The sequence below is a fragment of the Lingula anatina genome, chromosome 2 (genome assembly GCF_051362555.1).
Source record: "Lingula anatina isolate TDL-2025a chromosome 2, LinAna3.0, whole genome shotgun sequence".
NCBI lineage: Eukaryota > Metazoa > Brachiopoda > Lingulata > Lingulida > Lingulidae > Lingula > Lingula anatina.
This window is the reverse complement of record NC_141768.1, coordinates 1,321,585-1,337,302: the sequence shown is the minus strand read 5'-3', so window position 1 is coordinate 1,337,302 and position 15,718 is coordinate 1,321,585. Positions and strand designations below refer to the sequence as shown.

The following is a 15,718-nucleotide window of genomic DNA, read 5'->3' as shown; positions in this document are numbered from 1 at the left end:
AAAATTGTGAAACAGCTGTGATTCGTACAATTTTCATGTCAAAGTAAAGTGATTAATATCAATAAAACTTGTAACTAATACGAAATTGTTCTTCATGCCAGTTGAGTTTTACATACATAATCCATAACTTTCCTTTGGCAATTTTAATGAACATTTAAAAATGTTAAGTAATACGTATCACACATTAGAAAAGTATTTCATGTTTATTGTAACGAAAAAGACGTAACAAGTAATCTAAGTCACACCCTTACAGATATAAATGCAACTGGAAACTGCTCAACCCACTTTAGTGCAAAACATCTATTGTACCTAAGATAACTTCAGAAACTCCCCAGCAATGTCAATCAACAAACTTATCAGGACACGAAATTTTTTTACGTTGTGCCAAAGTTAACATTTTCCAATACCTGCTACTTCTGAAATTGGACCAGGATGCCATAATTCAGTTCTTTTATTATCCCTTAATAAATCCATAACTGGATGTGCATTTTGGTAACACGTCAGTGCTGCTGAAGGTAGGTTTTATCAACACTTAGAAATAACAAATGTTAGTAGGCCTAACGTTCAGGAGCAGTAATTGTCTTGCCATGACGTCTTTCCCATATCATACGATGTTTTTGCTTCATATAACAGGACTTGGCCGTGGGATATGCGCCCAATTCTCCATCTGAAAGCATTTAGATGTGAATTGTTAGACCAAAATGAAATGAAATATATCATTATCAAAAATAATCAGTAACTGATTCTTTCAGGCTAAATGTATACAGTTAACTGGAGTTATTCTTGATTTAAATCTAAGAGACCATTCCCAGAGACAATCATACTAACTTTGAAATGATCTATCTCCAAGGTGGTTCTCACTAAATTGCTAACAATTGCTTGCATGCCCAATGAAGCTGTAAGAGGGTAATTAACTATCGTTTAGCAGGTTCAGTAGCTGTGCCTGACACATTATAAGCCATTTAAGCTAAAAGCAATTTAACAAGAAACCCCCTGGAGATGAGTCAATCCAATTAGAACGATCTAGGCATGGGAACCCAGTCTAAATCACAGACTACATTTTGATCCTCTGTCCTTGATAACACATATAGGAAATCACCATTCATGTGATTTATCACATTATGCTTCATAGCACAATCGCCATCAGTTTTGTTATTATGTACCAGTGGATTCTAGGACAATCCCCCCCCCCCCCAAAGGAATATATATTTATATACGAATATAAAGTATTAAGGAGATTAAAGTTCAAAATATTTCATCCATTTTATCTATATTTAGTGTGATAATACAACTTCATCATTGAACAAATTTTTTAAACAAATTCCTTTTTCATTGAGTACAAGTTGAGAAAGTATTATTAAATATCTAATCAAAGTATAACCACCCATTCTCCAGGTAAAGGTGGGGTAAACAGATGAACAGGTAAACATATTTAATGAACATTTTAAGTGTAGTGGGTAGGTGGATAGTAGTCAAGCTATTAATAGTGACAGGTAATCAAAGGGATACCTGTATAAGTGACAAAATCTGTTCACCCAACCATTCCCTAGAGAGGCACCTTGATTCAAGGCTTACTTAATCAATGGGGGGATAATGAAGCAGTTAAAAGTAACAGTCAATTCACCAACGGGTTACCTGGATGTGTGATATCATTTGTTTAACCACACTTTACCTAGAATATACTTTGATTAGAGTTTTCATAAAATTTTCTGTACTTGTACTCTATGAAAATAATTTGTTTTCTGATATTAAAATTCTCTATCCTTGGGTTCCATCATCACACTAAGAAATACACCCCATTTCCATAGATTAGATCGACCTACTTTAGATCGACCTAACTCCCTGGGGGTTCACGCTAAATAGCTGTCAGCCGGGCAGACACGAAAGTTAATTACCCCCTTACAGCTTGTAGTAGGCGGGACAGACATTTAAGTCGGATTATCTGAAAGTAATCTAGTGAGACTCCCCGCGGGGATAGATCAATCTAAAATCTATGGGAATAGAGCCATAGTCATACAATGAATGAAAGATTTGAACTATTTACTCTGTACTTTACTTTTGTACTTATATATACTTTGGGGGAAATTGTCGAACAGGTTGGAATTCACATCTTAAAAATGCCAGAATGAAAACTGGTTCTATCACACACACACACACACACACACACACACACACACAAAAAAAAAACAAAAAAAAAAAAAAAAAAAAAAAAAAAAAAAAAAAAAAAAATTCAATTAAACAAGTGATCTTATGCCATAACTCTATCCACAAAGTTTGAGAATTGAGTCACACCGTTTCTCATTTATTTCGTTTTTCGTTTCCGGTGAAAATGTAGAGCGCAGACACAAGTGATGACACAGTTTCTGTTGATAAAAACAGCACCTTGCCAGAAGATGAGTGTAATATATTGTATTTTAATTTATTTTAAAAATGGGATATTTAATGTCAGATGAAAACTTACACTTGATAGAATATGCCAACAGTGCATTTTTATACAAGTCTTCTATTTCCTTGCATGACTCGAATAACATCACTTCCTCCTTGAATTCATTGTTAATAGCACATTGTTTAACACGTCTTCTGAGAAGGGTCATCTTCTCCTTGTCAACAAGGCTGAAAGAGAGTGCAATTTTTTTCAATTCATTTCTCTTGGCAATTTAATTTACAAAAAGGCAAGACTGGTATAAATATACAAATTTAAAGTTAAAATCAAGCACGGGGACAAATGGTTACAGGATTGAAAAATATTTTTCTTGAAAGTTTCAGCAATATTGTCATCACACTGCCAGGGATGGCCTCTCCTGAATAATTTCTTGTTAATACTGCTTCAGGGCTAAAACTAATATGTATTAGCCAGCCCTTGTTTCTATACTCTTTAAAACAATCCTACAGTTAGAAGCACCCCCACTCTCTAAGCATAGTAGTTGAAAACTTACAAATCTCTTTTAAACTGCTGGTTGGCTTCATACATGCAGATTTCATCTCCTACACGACACTGGTCAATTGTTGGCACCCGATTATACTTTCTATGGTAGTAAACATTTTTATGGTTTTCCCGCATGGAATCCATCTTGGCTGAAAAACAAGACAAAAAAGGTTTGAAGTAAGAATAGGTAATACTTTTCGCAATATTTTCAATTTAAAAAATAAATAAACCACAGCAGTTTCATAAGTAAATTAGTAAATAATAAAAGTGCAAACATCCACTTTCATGCCTCAGGCTTACTAGTATTGTGATAAAAAAAAGTTTTTAAGAACTTACATTTTTAAGTACAAGAGTTGGTGCTGCAATCTTTGCAATCATGGCTTTACAAATCCTGGAACTAAATATGGCGGACGTACATGAAAGAAAAACCGCCTAATCTTTTAATAGTCTCTCCGCTTCTCACACGCCTCCCCATGTGTCGTCCCAATGCAGCCGAGATTTAATGACTGTACCCCCGCAGGGGCGACGCATGGGGAGGCGTGTGAGAGGCGGAGAGACTATTAAAAGATTAGGCGGTTTTTCTTTCATGTACGTCCGCCATATTTAGCTCCAGGATTTGTAAAACTATGGCTCAACTCGTTGTGAATGCGATCTTAATTTGAACATTTACCAGTATCATGAGTATGTATTACTAATAAGTTTAAGACGGAGAGATCACAGCCAGATAAAGAAAATTTGCTTTTGAAGTTCGTTTAATGTCAACTCAGACTTACCCTTTGCCCAATATGCTGGCCGTGTCATAATGTCAAAAAAGCCATCTACTCTAGTAAGTAGCCCACTGCGTTTTGGTCCTTTGCCTTTCTCGTCGTCCGACATCTTGCAAGCACTGCATCTGACCTTCGACTTTTTGATGGTAAATGTCGCAATTGATGGGTGTACAATATAACTTTTTATTAACAGTGTGTAATTTATTTCTTTATACATTAAAATAAAACTTTGAAATTCTCAATATTCTACGCAATAATATTTACCGCTGAAAATCTAAATATAACACTTTGTCCAGTCCCTAGCCAATATAACGACAACCATCCTTGAGCTTGTCTCACCCAAGTCTATGTGATACTAGGATACAAGGATACAAGGATTAAACATTTCAAAAACTACATAACGAAGTGATTTTCATATGTTATTAGCTGTAAAAATGAGTATGATATAAATGATGGAAAAACAGTATAACAAAAAACTCAAAAACTCCCTTAGTCCACTGAGCCTCGTTGTCGTTCTCTTACAAGTGGCAGCCAACATGGTAGGTCACGTTGAAAAGCAGCTCTGAAAAAATCTACCTGCATCCGACTATTATGAGAACATCAGTGAAAGATGAAAATAATTAAAGAAAGAAATTAACTCATTGGTATTTTGATTCTTATTAAAACGTCAAGAAACTAGCATACCCTTAAAAAATTTTGCATGAACTTTTCACATTTTCCATTTAGTCACATAGAAAATTTTCCGCCCCTCGTCATGGGTCTTTGGCATTCTTGCCAAAGAAGAGAAGTGTACGACATCGGGGAAAAGTGAAGGCCTTTCCAAAGGATGACCCATCTAAGCCTGTCCACCTCACTGCTTTTCTTGCCTACAAAGCAGGCATGACCCACATCGTGAGAGATGTGGACAGACCTGGATCAAGTAAGTTGATATTTTAATGTAAACTTTAAAATACTCTGTATGGGATTTACCGCCAAAATGAATATTCCTCTACTCTCGAATCCAAGCTCAACCCATCTCTGCTCTTGGGTTCCACATTCAATTCCATTTTCCAATTTAATCGTTTCGTTCTGAATGCCAGGCCATTGCCAAAGCCATTGCCTTCCTGTAAATTCCAGAAAGAATTATTATTTCAAGGATTTTATAGTTGTAATATTTGAATTTGGAGAAATTATAGCCTTACATTATTGGGTGTCTGACATAGTGATTTCACCACTTAGCAATTATGTCTCAATGTGGCAAATTAACTTTAATGTCTCATTTTAAAATTGGATCGTATTCACCAGTTAATTTTTTTTTTCACAGAAACCAACAAGAAGGAAGTGGTGGAAGGAGTAACCATTTTGGAGACTCCCCCAGTTGTTGTGGTTGGAGTGGTAGGCTATATTGAGACCCCTAGAGGCCTGCGCACTTTCAAAACCATTTTTGCTGAGCATCTGAGTGAAGAATGTCGAAGGCGCTTCTACAAGAACTGGTATGTGATGTAATGTACATTGTAGATTGAAAGGCTTTGATAATAGAGCCTTAAATTCAGTGTGGGTTACTTTAGTTATCATCATAATTTTACTTAGTATTTATGTAGTTCATAGGAATAGGATTCATTTTTTGAATGTGAATGCTACAGTGATTATATTCATACCGCCCCAGTCTGAAACTCTGTGACTGATTGGTGATCTCTGAGTAGTATGCTTAAAACAAAAAATATCAGTACATCTTTTGTTATTTGACACTGTATGGATTTTTTATTTTGTGAAGTCAAAACATGAGAACTTTTTATTTATGTAAATTGACTCAGTTGAAATCTAACCAGAACTTATTTTCCACGTTTTGTTGCCTCGTTGCAGCAACTGTTTTATGTCCCGCTCGGCTTCGGTCGATGGACAACAATTGCAACTTTGTAGTTCAGTCTCCGCTCATGTGGGTCTTGCTGCATGATGAGACTGTCTACATGTACATCACAGGTACAAGGCCAAGAAGAAGGCATTTACCAAGTATGCCAAGAAGTGGCAGGATGAGGATGGAAAGAAGGCCATTGAGAAGGACTTTGAGAAGATGAACAAGTATTGCAAAGTCATCCGTGTCATTGTGCATACCCAGGTATACAAAAACTATTGACTCTGGAGATGTTACCCCTCTCCCCCTCCATCCCATCCCAAGCATGCAACTAGTGATGTCTCTTAATGCCCAATTTAATAGACATGAGCTATTCCCCCAGAAATGCAGAATTCTGGAGTTTTTAATTCTGATGGTATATTTTAGGTTAGCTTTGTAGTTTCTGAAAAATGTTCAGATTTTTTTTTTTTTAACTTAGACTCATGACTGATTTAAGAATAAAAATACACAAGTTCTGCAGCCAGTTTTTAACCCCACTCCCTAAATTTTGATTAATTTCCAAAGTTTGTTGCAAGTCGAAGTGTAGCAGTTGCTTGCAATCCTCTGGAAACCTGGTCCACCGTCCTGTGCTACAAATCTAGTCAACCGAAATTTGAAAGAATAGCAGTTCATTCATACGATTTTGAACTTTGTTTTGCTGTTGTAATAAATATTTGATGGTATTTCTTAACAAACCAGCTTCAGCAATATGAGCATAATATTAAATGTTCTTCCACAGATGAAGCTGCTGAAGAAGCGCCAGAAGAAAGCCCACATCATGGAGATCCAGCTGAACGGTGGCAGTATCTCTGAGAAGATTGCCTGGGCCAGGGAGCACATGGAGAAACAGATTGTGGTCAGTCAGGTGTTCTCCCAGGACGAGATGATAGACATCATTGGTGTCAGCAAGGGCAAGGGGTACAAAGGTGAGAGGTGGTCCCAGCGTGGGACCCTCATTCTTCACTATTTGATGTGCTGTGCTGGTACTTTACAGTGAGAACCAGTAGCAGATTGCCGAGTATTATAACTTATGAAAATTGATTCTGCTAAGATGCCTGTTTATTGAATACTCTGGTAGTGGCTTTTTAAATTTGGAAATGTTAAAATTTGTTCAAATTTTAGTCTACTTTTCACTAAGAATTTTAAACGTACGTTATTGTCATGTGATGAGAGACCATGGAAAGTGTCTCGCCAAGACACATTCAGACTTCACACTGTTGAATTTTCCATGCTGCCTTCCTACTGATGACTACAAAAAGGGCTTCTTTTTCGTTGAGGATCAATAGCACTGTGTATATTGTAGTTCTTTCTGAATTCTTATATTTGTCTAGCTCATATTTATTAAAGATGCGTAACATTTCCAGGTGTTACTTCTCGTTGGCATTGCAAGAAGCTTCCCCGCAAGACTCACAAGGGTCTGAGGAAAGTAGCTTGTATTGGAGCCTGGCATCCTGCCCGTGTAGGCTTCTCTGTGGCCAGAGCTGGTCAGAAGGGATACCATCATCGTACGGAGATCAACAAGAAGATCTACCGTATTGGGCAAGGAATCCACACCAAGGATGGCAAAGGTGAGTGGAGAGTTTGCAAAACATTCACGGAACTTTTGACAGCCTGGTAGAAAAATTTGTGAAAGGAGTTTGGAGACATGATGCCACTATGAACTAGTGGGTGATTCTGCAGAATCACAAGGCAGTTTCTTACTTCGGAATTGTGTCCCTCTTCTGCTACTTGTGTTGTCCTGTTGGTGATTACTGACCCGGGTTGGTATTTGTGGCAGTGGTGACGGCGCAGAAGAAGAAAAATAAAAGCATTCACAACTGGTCTGAGAGGCAAGAGGATCCATGTATCCCTGGACTGTGCTCTTTCTTTGTGTGCGACAAAACACTACAAGTTAAAACATTATCCAAATATATTTGTTCTTTTTATCAACTTTTATTAGTCAGAATCTACAATCACCAGCCAGATCAATTTGGCTTAAATTGAAATAACGATAATTTTAATATATTCCAGTGATCAAGAACAATGCCTCCACTGAGTATGACATCACAGAGAAGTCCATCACCCCCATGGGTGGGTTCCCCCACTATGGGGAGGTCAACAATGACTACATGATGGTCCTTGGAGCCACTGTGGGGCCCAAGAAGAGAGTCCTCACTCTGAGAAAGGTGAGTTGATGTGTAATTTAATATATTGTAATTAATTATATTGTATTGACAGCCTAAATGACAGGTTATGGAAGTTCTGCAGTTGTAGTAAATTTATGATAAACTGCTTCAGAAAATGTTCGTCTTATAAAGTATTTGGACAACATGTGTAAGCAGGAGATTACAAACTCCAAAGAGTCGAGGTATATAATTTCATGATTTTTTCCCAGTCTCTGCTGACGCACACCAAGAGGAAGGCCTTGGAGAAGATCAGTCTCAAGTTCATTGATACCTCCAGCAAGTTTGGCCATGGTCGCTTCCAGACTCATGAGGAGAAGAGAAACTTCTTGGTCAGTTTATTTCTTTAAAAAAAAACATTTGAGTGTGCATATGGAAGAGAAATTAAAATGCTTTTCTTTCCAAAACTTGGAATCATTTTGACCTCACCCATGCTTAAATTGGTCAACACCTCGGCAAGGTACCAGCCTGTAATCCAATTATAATTTTTGCTTTTATCTTGGTCCTTAACATAATTACCAGTGACTGCTTTAGAGTCATTATTTTTAAAGATATATTCACATTTTTTCTTTATCTTTCCAGGGTCCTCTCAAGAAAGATCGTACAGATGCTTAGGACAACCAAGAAAACCCTTGATTTGTGGGATTTAATCAAGAGACACTAAATTTCTTTTCTGCAAAAGAAAAAAAAATGAAAATAAAAAAATGAATGAGATACTTGTTTTTGTTTTTAAAAGCTTACACTTCATAAAGGTGTTCAGATATTTCGCGGATGGACGACTTCCCCTCTCGCAACCTTTGATAATTACAAAGTTTTAACTTGTCATGTCTAGGTTGGTTCTCTTGGACACGTATAAAGGCAATGGGCAAAACGAGATGACTCTTAGTATTACTATTTTGTATGGAGAAAGTAAAGGCAGTTTAAATATATAGTATAAATGAAACCGTTCCTCTTCCACGTTGTGTACGAACGAGACCGGTGTAACATGACGGAGACCCCCCACTTTCCAATTGATGGGGAGTTTGCTTCCCATTCATTTGTGGATGTAAACCTCGTTCAAGATTTTAACCCACTTGGGTCAGACAAACCCTAACATAATTAAATTGAAGGCTGGCTCTCTGTTACACGGACCCTCTGCCTCGTTTAACCAGGAAACGTGCTAAAGACTTTTTAAATATCCGAAATGTGGGCAATTCACACTAAAATGTGCATAAAAGGCCCTTTATTTTGTATAAACCATGTTATCAAAGAAGCGAATTTCTAACGATAATGGTGACTGAAACGAAACAACGTGTGGTTTATACCCCACGTGTTGTGGCTCCACTTTGCTCAATAATCGGGTGGTGTAGTCTTTGGTATCAGTGGACTGTCCGCACATGAAGACGCAGAAAGGCGGTCTTTCCCTTCCTGCCTCTCTTCCCTATAGACATGCTTAGAATAGCGACTTCTGAAAATACAGAAAGCAAAGCTATCAAATGTACAGACAAAAAACTGAAAATAACACAATGGGATACTGCCAATTCTAGATGTGACGCAATAATACATTATGCTTAACTGAGGTTAGATCGATTTAGGTATACATAATGGTTGACAACATAATGACCATCAATTTTAGTAGTAAAATATAAGTGTCATGGCCCATGGAACGTCAGTCACACCTTGAAAACACCAAAATTAAAAAAAAAAAAATCATAACTGTACTGAAACGAGTTTACTTCTATTTTTAACACTTTTATAACAACAAACAAAAGCAAAAATGAGGCTTAAAATGCCTAAGAATTGAATCTGAGTAAAAACCATTTATATACAAAAAAGGCATAACTTCATCAAAACTGAACCGATTAGGCTTATTTTCACATTTGATCTGTATATTGCTCTTATGAATCAGGCTTAAAAGTTTTAAAGCAAAATATGACACGGTTTTCATGTTATCTGTGTAATGGTGGTAAAAAATATGCTGAAAAAGCGAGAAAAAAAACCCCGCATAACTTTTGTAAAAATTGTCCGATCAAGCTTATTTTCGAACTCATCAGTTAAGTAAGTTTGAAGACAAAGGTGAAACGGTTTTCCACTTGTTAACATTGAAAGTCCACGGCGACGGTAACGACGTCAGCGGCTTCGACAGACGCAGGTGCCGCTATATGTACAGACATATCTGTGTTTGTACATAAAAATTAGGTTCCAAGTCCGGTAGTTCCATTAGGCTAAATAATCGGGCGAAATATTTAAATATTATATGACGTCGGCACTGATGACCTATGATTAAAAATAGCGAAGCTTGACCTACATACAACTGACTCACGCTGATATCTATACGGAATCCGGGATGACGCTGGCTTCACGATGTTCTGGAGGTTGGGACGTCGCTGTCGGCTCCTGTGGTCAATTGTGATTGTTACAGTTATTCTAACAGGCCTGTGGTTTATGATTCTCTCTTCTGTTGGTGGCGGGTCTGGCAAAATTACCGTTGCCGTTGTAGAAGAACACCATGAAGGTAAAGTAATCGTGAGGGGCACAGAAACAGTATAGTTGACTCATTCCGTCCACTTACACACAGATTGCCTGTAGAGGGATTGCGCTTTACTCATGGTCCCGGATACGGGGGCTACATAACATTTATTATCATTTATACACATTAAGCTTATCTAGGATCCTATCCAAGTTTATTATGTAGCCAGACGGTTCAGATTATTATGCACTGATTTAGTTTGGTTTTCTGTTGGTTCATGATTGTTGTAGAATTATATAGGGTATCAATCGGCTTTATTAATTTCTATAACGTACGTCCGATTTTTTTTTTTTTTTTTTTTTTTTTTTTTGCTTACTTCGCAGGCACGAATTTTTTGTATTGTTTTTTTAAACTCTTATTCTGTCCTTCCAACTCATTTTCAAGAATTAGATTATTGGTTTACAATCTGTACAGTAGGCTTATTCTCATCTGACAGTATTTACACGATTTGGATTTGGGACATTGTGAGTAGTTTCTTTGATCTTCATTTGTTAGTTTTCCTGTGCAACCTATGTCAGGAACCACTGTATAAGAAAATAATCTGTCAATAACATTTTAAAATCTTTATATTATCAATGAAATCTTTGGAAGTTGACATGTTATGGTTTTTATCTCGATGCATAAATGATAATGTTCACATACTGGAATTTGGCATGTATGACGCACAAGTATAGCTTTAGATAACATTTCACACCTAGAAGTTCAAATTTACTATAGTCTTTGTTTGAAGCCTGGTTATCCTGTAGAATTACCAAGTAGGTAATACGTAGTCCTGCCTTCTAGAGGGGCGGGCATGTGTTGAACTTAGTACAAGTAACCAATTACTTCATGATTTATTTGATCAGTCTTTGCCAGATACTTTTCAACTTACAGACCAGACGGGCTACTAGGGTCTGAGAATATACTGACTCGACACAAAATTCACTGGCCCAGGTCCACTTTTCAAAAGAGAAAAATAATGATAATAAATTAAATTAAATTAACACACTGAGAGAAAACATTTCCTATAACAAGTAAGAACAAAAATATGGTGTTTTCAAAAGGTTATTAAAATAAAATGGACTTCACCACTAAACTGAACATTTTTAACGGATTGGATTATATAACTGACTGTTTTTCAGGAATTTCACTGGTGCGGTCCAATTTAACTTTTAATTTAATTAAAATTGGCAGAATGTTTTATTGACATTTCAATTATTAGAATTGTACATGTATATAAAAATCCGAGGAATACGAGAACAAAGGAGAATAGATCTGCATATTTGAAGCTGAGATTTGGCTTTAATTTTATAATGTAAATTTTTTAGTTAAACTGATTCTGTGGAAGTTACAACGCGGCGTCGTTTTCATTCTTTTCCGTATGCACAGTTTGAGAATCTCTGTAGCAGTATTTATTCTTAAAAGAATTGCGTTATCCTAAGAAGAGAGCCTGTAGCACGTGTAGTACCCGGCCTTTGGGGGTTATTTTAAAAAGAGGGGTAATATTTAACTACATGTCGGAATGAAAATAAGTCCTGTAAAGAAAAAGTTTCTTCTAGTCTAGGATCTAATATCCGTTTATTAGATCTCAGTTCCAGTTAAAAGGCCTGCAGTGACCATAAATTTGAAAGTTTTTTTCTGAAAAGGGGAGATCATTTTATCATCAGACTAAGCTAGATCAAGTTTTAATTCGCAGCAGACCTTTTCCCGGCTAAAAGAACCCACCCTACCCCTGTCTTCAGGCCTGAGATATAGTAGGCTACATTTTTAGATAAAGGGGAAGTCACAGTAAACATGTTCCTTTCTCTTTGTTCCTGATGTACCCCTGTCAAAAAGTATTTACCAGTGAAAGATGACAAAAAAGCAAGTTATTCTTATTATGCACCCCCCACCCCATAGCAAAAAGGTGGATACGCCAGTATTAGCTCCTGTTGATGATGCTTTGCCACGGGTACTTTCAGTAACAATAACCCAATAAAATTTACATAAGGTTCCACTTCTTTTCATCCTTATTTCAGTTTTACGCTATTGGTATGAAGCAGTAAACAAAGGGTTATTGGCGGAACAAGGAAACATTCTGGTAAGACAAATATAGCACTTGTTTTAATTTATTGTACGTGTAATTAGTTAACATAAAAAGTGCACAATATTAGTGCTGGAATACCTCATATATCTGATATCTCGTTAATTCAAAGCTTCCACATATGTCAGGCCCGTAGCCAGTCGGGGTTCGGGGGGATCGAAAGAACCGCCCTTCTTGTCAGAAAAAGGTCCATTCTCGGTAAAATTTGATCTAGGTACACCAAGGATTCACTGTAAAAGGTCAACTTTTTCGGAAAAAGAACCCCCATTTTGAAATTGCTGGTAACGGGCCTATATGTTCTCTTTCTTGCGATTTTTCTGTGTCAGCGAATCGAGGTTTCTGGAGCGTTTACTGTGATTTTCTTCAGATTCACGTAGACGGTCACAGTGACAACGCACCGCCGGAGTTGATCGAGGATTTCCCGTTCTTCCATCGACCAAGAAATTCTAAGGAGCTAGCGGCAATGCTGCAGAGAAATGACGCTTTTATATTGGTAAAATGAGAAATATTTTGACGTTATTTTCTTCCAGGGGTAATGCATTCATGTTGCTCTATCTTTAGAATGGGATTCCCTCTAAAACGTAAAATAAATTCTGTGGTTTACTTTTAATTATTTTCTATGCAGTAAAATCATTTCAAGCTTTAATTATAAATATTTTACAGTTCTATCGGTGTTTTATATTATATTTAAACTGTCAGAGAAGTTATTACAACACAAATATTTTGTTTTTGTTTCATTTCCAATGAAGTTCGGATTACTGAATGTCAACATTTCAATGAGTATCTGTTATACGCAAATGTGGCCATAGAAACATCTTCTTTTAATGAAGTTTTAAGTTGTGGTTATTTGAATATTACCAACAAAGCGTTCATTTTATGCCCAAAATTAATTGTTAAATTTACATAATTTGAACTTTCACAAGAAATATTTAAAAGGCGTTTGCCCTACATGTATCATTTGTAGAATTTTAATCTTTTCTTTCAAATTTCTTCTGGTCCACCAACAGGGTGCCATATCGACCGGTTTGTTCAGTAGCTGGGTGTGGATATGGCCCTCCTGGGACAAGAACAACGAGCAGGAACACCCGAATTCTACCCTAGGGTACGAGGTCTCCGAGACCGACGTCGGCTGGTTCTGGTTGAAGTCTGCTACCACTAGGGAGATAGAAAAGAAGTTCTGCATGTGCGAGGTTAATATTGCATTTCTAAATGCAGGCCCGTAGGGGCTTCGGGGGGGGGGGGGGGGGGGGGGGGGGGGGGGTCGAAAGAGTCCCCCTTTTGCCGTGAAAAAGGGTAAAATTTTTTCTAGGTACATGATGGTTTCATGGTAAAATGTCCTCTTTTTCTGAAAAAGAACCTCCTTTTGAAATTGCTGGTTACGGACCTGTAATTGGACCCGATTTCTTTTAGATTTGTCTTATTGATGAATCATAATATGTAGGCTACTCTATGCACTAACGTCAATAGCACAACATGTCACTAAGACTTCGAGGATCGTACTTTTTCTTTATTTCTTTACAGATTGTTTGCCGGCGAGGCGGAATGATTGATTGTTATGATTGTCATATTATGATCGTTATCCTCTTGTTTATACAGAGAAAACATTAGATGAAATAAATAATAAATTGATTGCTCGAGAATCCTGAACACCATATTGCCATATATTTCAGGTGGAAGACGGACAGAGGTACTGCATGTATGCGGACTACGATCATTTTGAGAGTGCCAGGCAAAAGCAAGAAACGACGAGGGACGCAAAGTCACAGTCTGACGATATATTTATTCCAATACCGGCTTCGCATTGTCACATAAAAAATTCTGTCACATTTTATCAAGTAAGGGACGACGTTGCCGTACGCATGATGAAAGACGGTTCCTTGGTGAAACCCGGATCGCGGCTTGTTTTGGATATTGACGAAGACTACTATGGCTGCGAGAGCGGAGCAGAAGTACTGTTGAATTCCGGAATAAAATGGGATTTGGTGCAAAGAATTGACGATCTTGTGTCAGAAATGATCTGTCCATTAAGCGTTTATCACGAACAAGAAGCAGACGGTCTTTTGACGCAGCTGATTGATATCATTGTAGAGCAATGCAACAGAGCTACCTCTAATACTGGCAATAGCTGCGGAGACACAGTCCCACAGATTGTGGATGGATTCGTACCGAAATTCATGAAGATAGTACAAAACGAACCTTACACTAAAGAGCCAATATCAGAAATGTTCTGTTCAGAGCAATTTAAGCACAATGGTATCAAATATACCGCCAAAAAGCTTGTTAAACATTTGGCAAAATTGACTGCAGCTCAGCTACAGACACTGAGAAGTGTCGGCTTTTGCCTGATTACTTCGCCTAATTCTATAATATTTGACCAAGGGGGTAACATACTTAAAATCTGTCATGGTGCAAACACCCCCTTTGACTCTGTGGTTTCATTCCATACGCCAAACTTGCCAGAGATTGACGAAAGGACGCGACAACTTCGAGAAATTTTGCACCAAGACACTTACGGCGCTCCTAAAATCGTCACGGTGTGTCGTTCAATGAGGGACGGATATACGCCGAAAAAGTATTGGAAACGCATTGAGAAAGATGTATTAAACGTGGTGCTCACTTCTCAAACAACTAGTTTTGAAGTGGTTTATGATGAGAATTTGTTAGGTGGAAGGTCCGGTTGGCCTTATGGCCGAAAACACTAGTTTATTCTTGCCATGTTAAAAATGGAGCCCAGTCCAGAGGGAGCAAAAAGAACCCAGTTAGAGGAAGTAGAACCCGCGGAACTGTGCACTGTTTGCTTAACAAGATAGGCACCTATTTTATATGGCAAGAATAAGTAGGCCTAACTTTTGATTTTGTACTGTTTGTTCTTTTGTTAAACATTGACGAAAATCCACCCACTGACTATTCTAGTCATTTTATTAATGTGACGTGAAAAAAAATGGACATCGTTGATAGTCCTTATTTTAACTTTTTAATTTTTTAAAAACGTATAATGCCAGTATGATATTCAGGTATTTACAACAGAATCTTTAAAATCTTTAGTTATTTTTACATACAAGAAGTAAATTAACATGTTAACAGTTTTATAATATAAGGCACTAAGTCTTTATTGTTTTCATTTTGTTTTACACTGAGTTTACGTATGACTTCACCATAGAAGTAGAAAAAACTTTTGTCTACTTCTATGACCTCTCCTATAACGTTATAGACCACGGTAAGACTCAAAGCGGTTTACAAATTGGCGGTTTTAGTTGTGAGTAGTCTTTGCCATTTCAAACGTCCACTGTGGAGTTGCCCCGGGCACTCTATGAATATATGTACAGTCTTGATAAGCCTCCAAAGGGGGGGGGGGGGGGGGGGGGGCAAAAAAATGTATGATTAGGTAAAGCGATAGCAGCAATGTAACTTTTCGAAAAAAA

At 37.4% G+C, this 15,718-nt stretch overlaps 3 protein-coding genes and 1 non-coding gene across 5 annotated transcripts; 3 read left to right on the top strand and 1 right to left on the bottom strand.

The window, feature by feature from the left end:
* Nucleotides 1-184: 184 nt before the first annotated feature.
* On the bottom strand, nucleotides 185-3,864 carry LOC106180674 (NADH dehydrogenase [ubiquinone] 1 beta subcomplex subunit 10). Its single transcript, XM_013564724.3, has 4 exons — nucleotides 3,700-3,864; nucleotides 2,937-3,075; nucleotides 2,462-2,613; nucleotides 185-667 (listed from the first exon to the last, which is right to left on the bottom strand). The coding sequence occupies exons 1-4, from the start codon at nucleotides 3,800-3,802 to the stop codon at nucleotides 558-560; spliced, it is 504 nt and encodes a 167-aa protein (XP_013420178.2). The 5' UTR covers nucleotides 3,803-3,864; the 3' UTR covers nucleotides 185-557.
* A 190-nt stretch (nucleotides 3,865-4,054) lies between these two features.
* Nucleotides 4,055-8,439, top strand: LOC106180673 (large ribosomal subunit protein uL3). Its single transcript, XM_087007325.1, has 9 exons — nucleotides 4,055-4,232; nucleotides 4,420-4,612; nucleotides 4,997-5,165; nucleotides 5,653-5,788; nucleotides 6,303-6,489; nucleotides 6,928-7,131; nucleotides 7,574-7,728; nucleotides 7,938-8,057; nucleotides 8,308-8,439. The coding sequence occupies exons 1-9, from the start codon at nucleotides 4,143-4,145 to the stop codon at nucleotides 8,338-8,340; spliced, it is 1,287 nt and encodes a 428-aa protein (XP_086863451.1). The 5' UTR covers nucleotides 4,055-4,142; the 3' UTR covers nucleotides 8,341-8,439.
* On the top strand, nucleotides 5,308-5,377 carry LOC112041421 (small nucleolar RNA SNORD31). The gene has a single exon (XR_002886236.1). It is a non-coding gene; the product is annotated as a small nucleolar RNA SNORD31 (small nucleolar RNA).
* A 1,569-nt stretch (nucleotides 8,440-10,008) lies between the features above and the next one.
* LOC106180672 (uncharacterized) lies at nucleotides 10,009-15,406 on the top strand. Of its 2 annotated transcripts, XM_013564720.3 has the most exons (5): nucleotides 10,014-10,219; nucleotides 12,232-12,293; nucleotides 12,664-12,789; nucleotides 13,304-13,486; nucleotides 13,967-15,406. In XM_013564720.3, exons 1-5 carry the CDS (start codon nucleotides 10,069-10,071, stop codon nucleotides 14,996-14,998), a joined length of 1,554 nt encoding a protein of 517 aa, XP_013420174.2. In that variant the 5' UTR covers nucleotides 10,014-10,068; the 3' UTR covers nucleotides 14,999-15,406. The 2 variants fall into 2 exon arrangements, with proteins under 2 accessions (XP_086863450.1, XP_013420174.2); XM_087007324.1 differs by lacking the exon at nucleotides 13,304-13,486 and having other exon boundaries at nucleotides 10,009-10,219.
* Nucleotides 15,407-15,718: the final 312 nt, after the last annotated feature.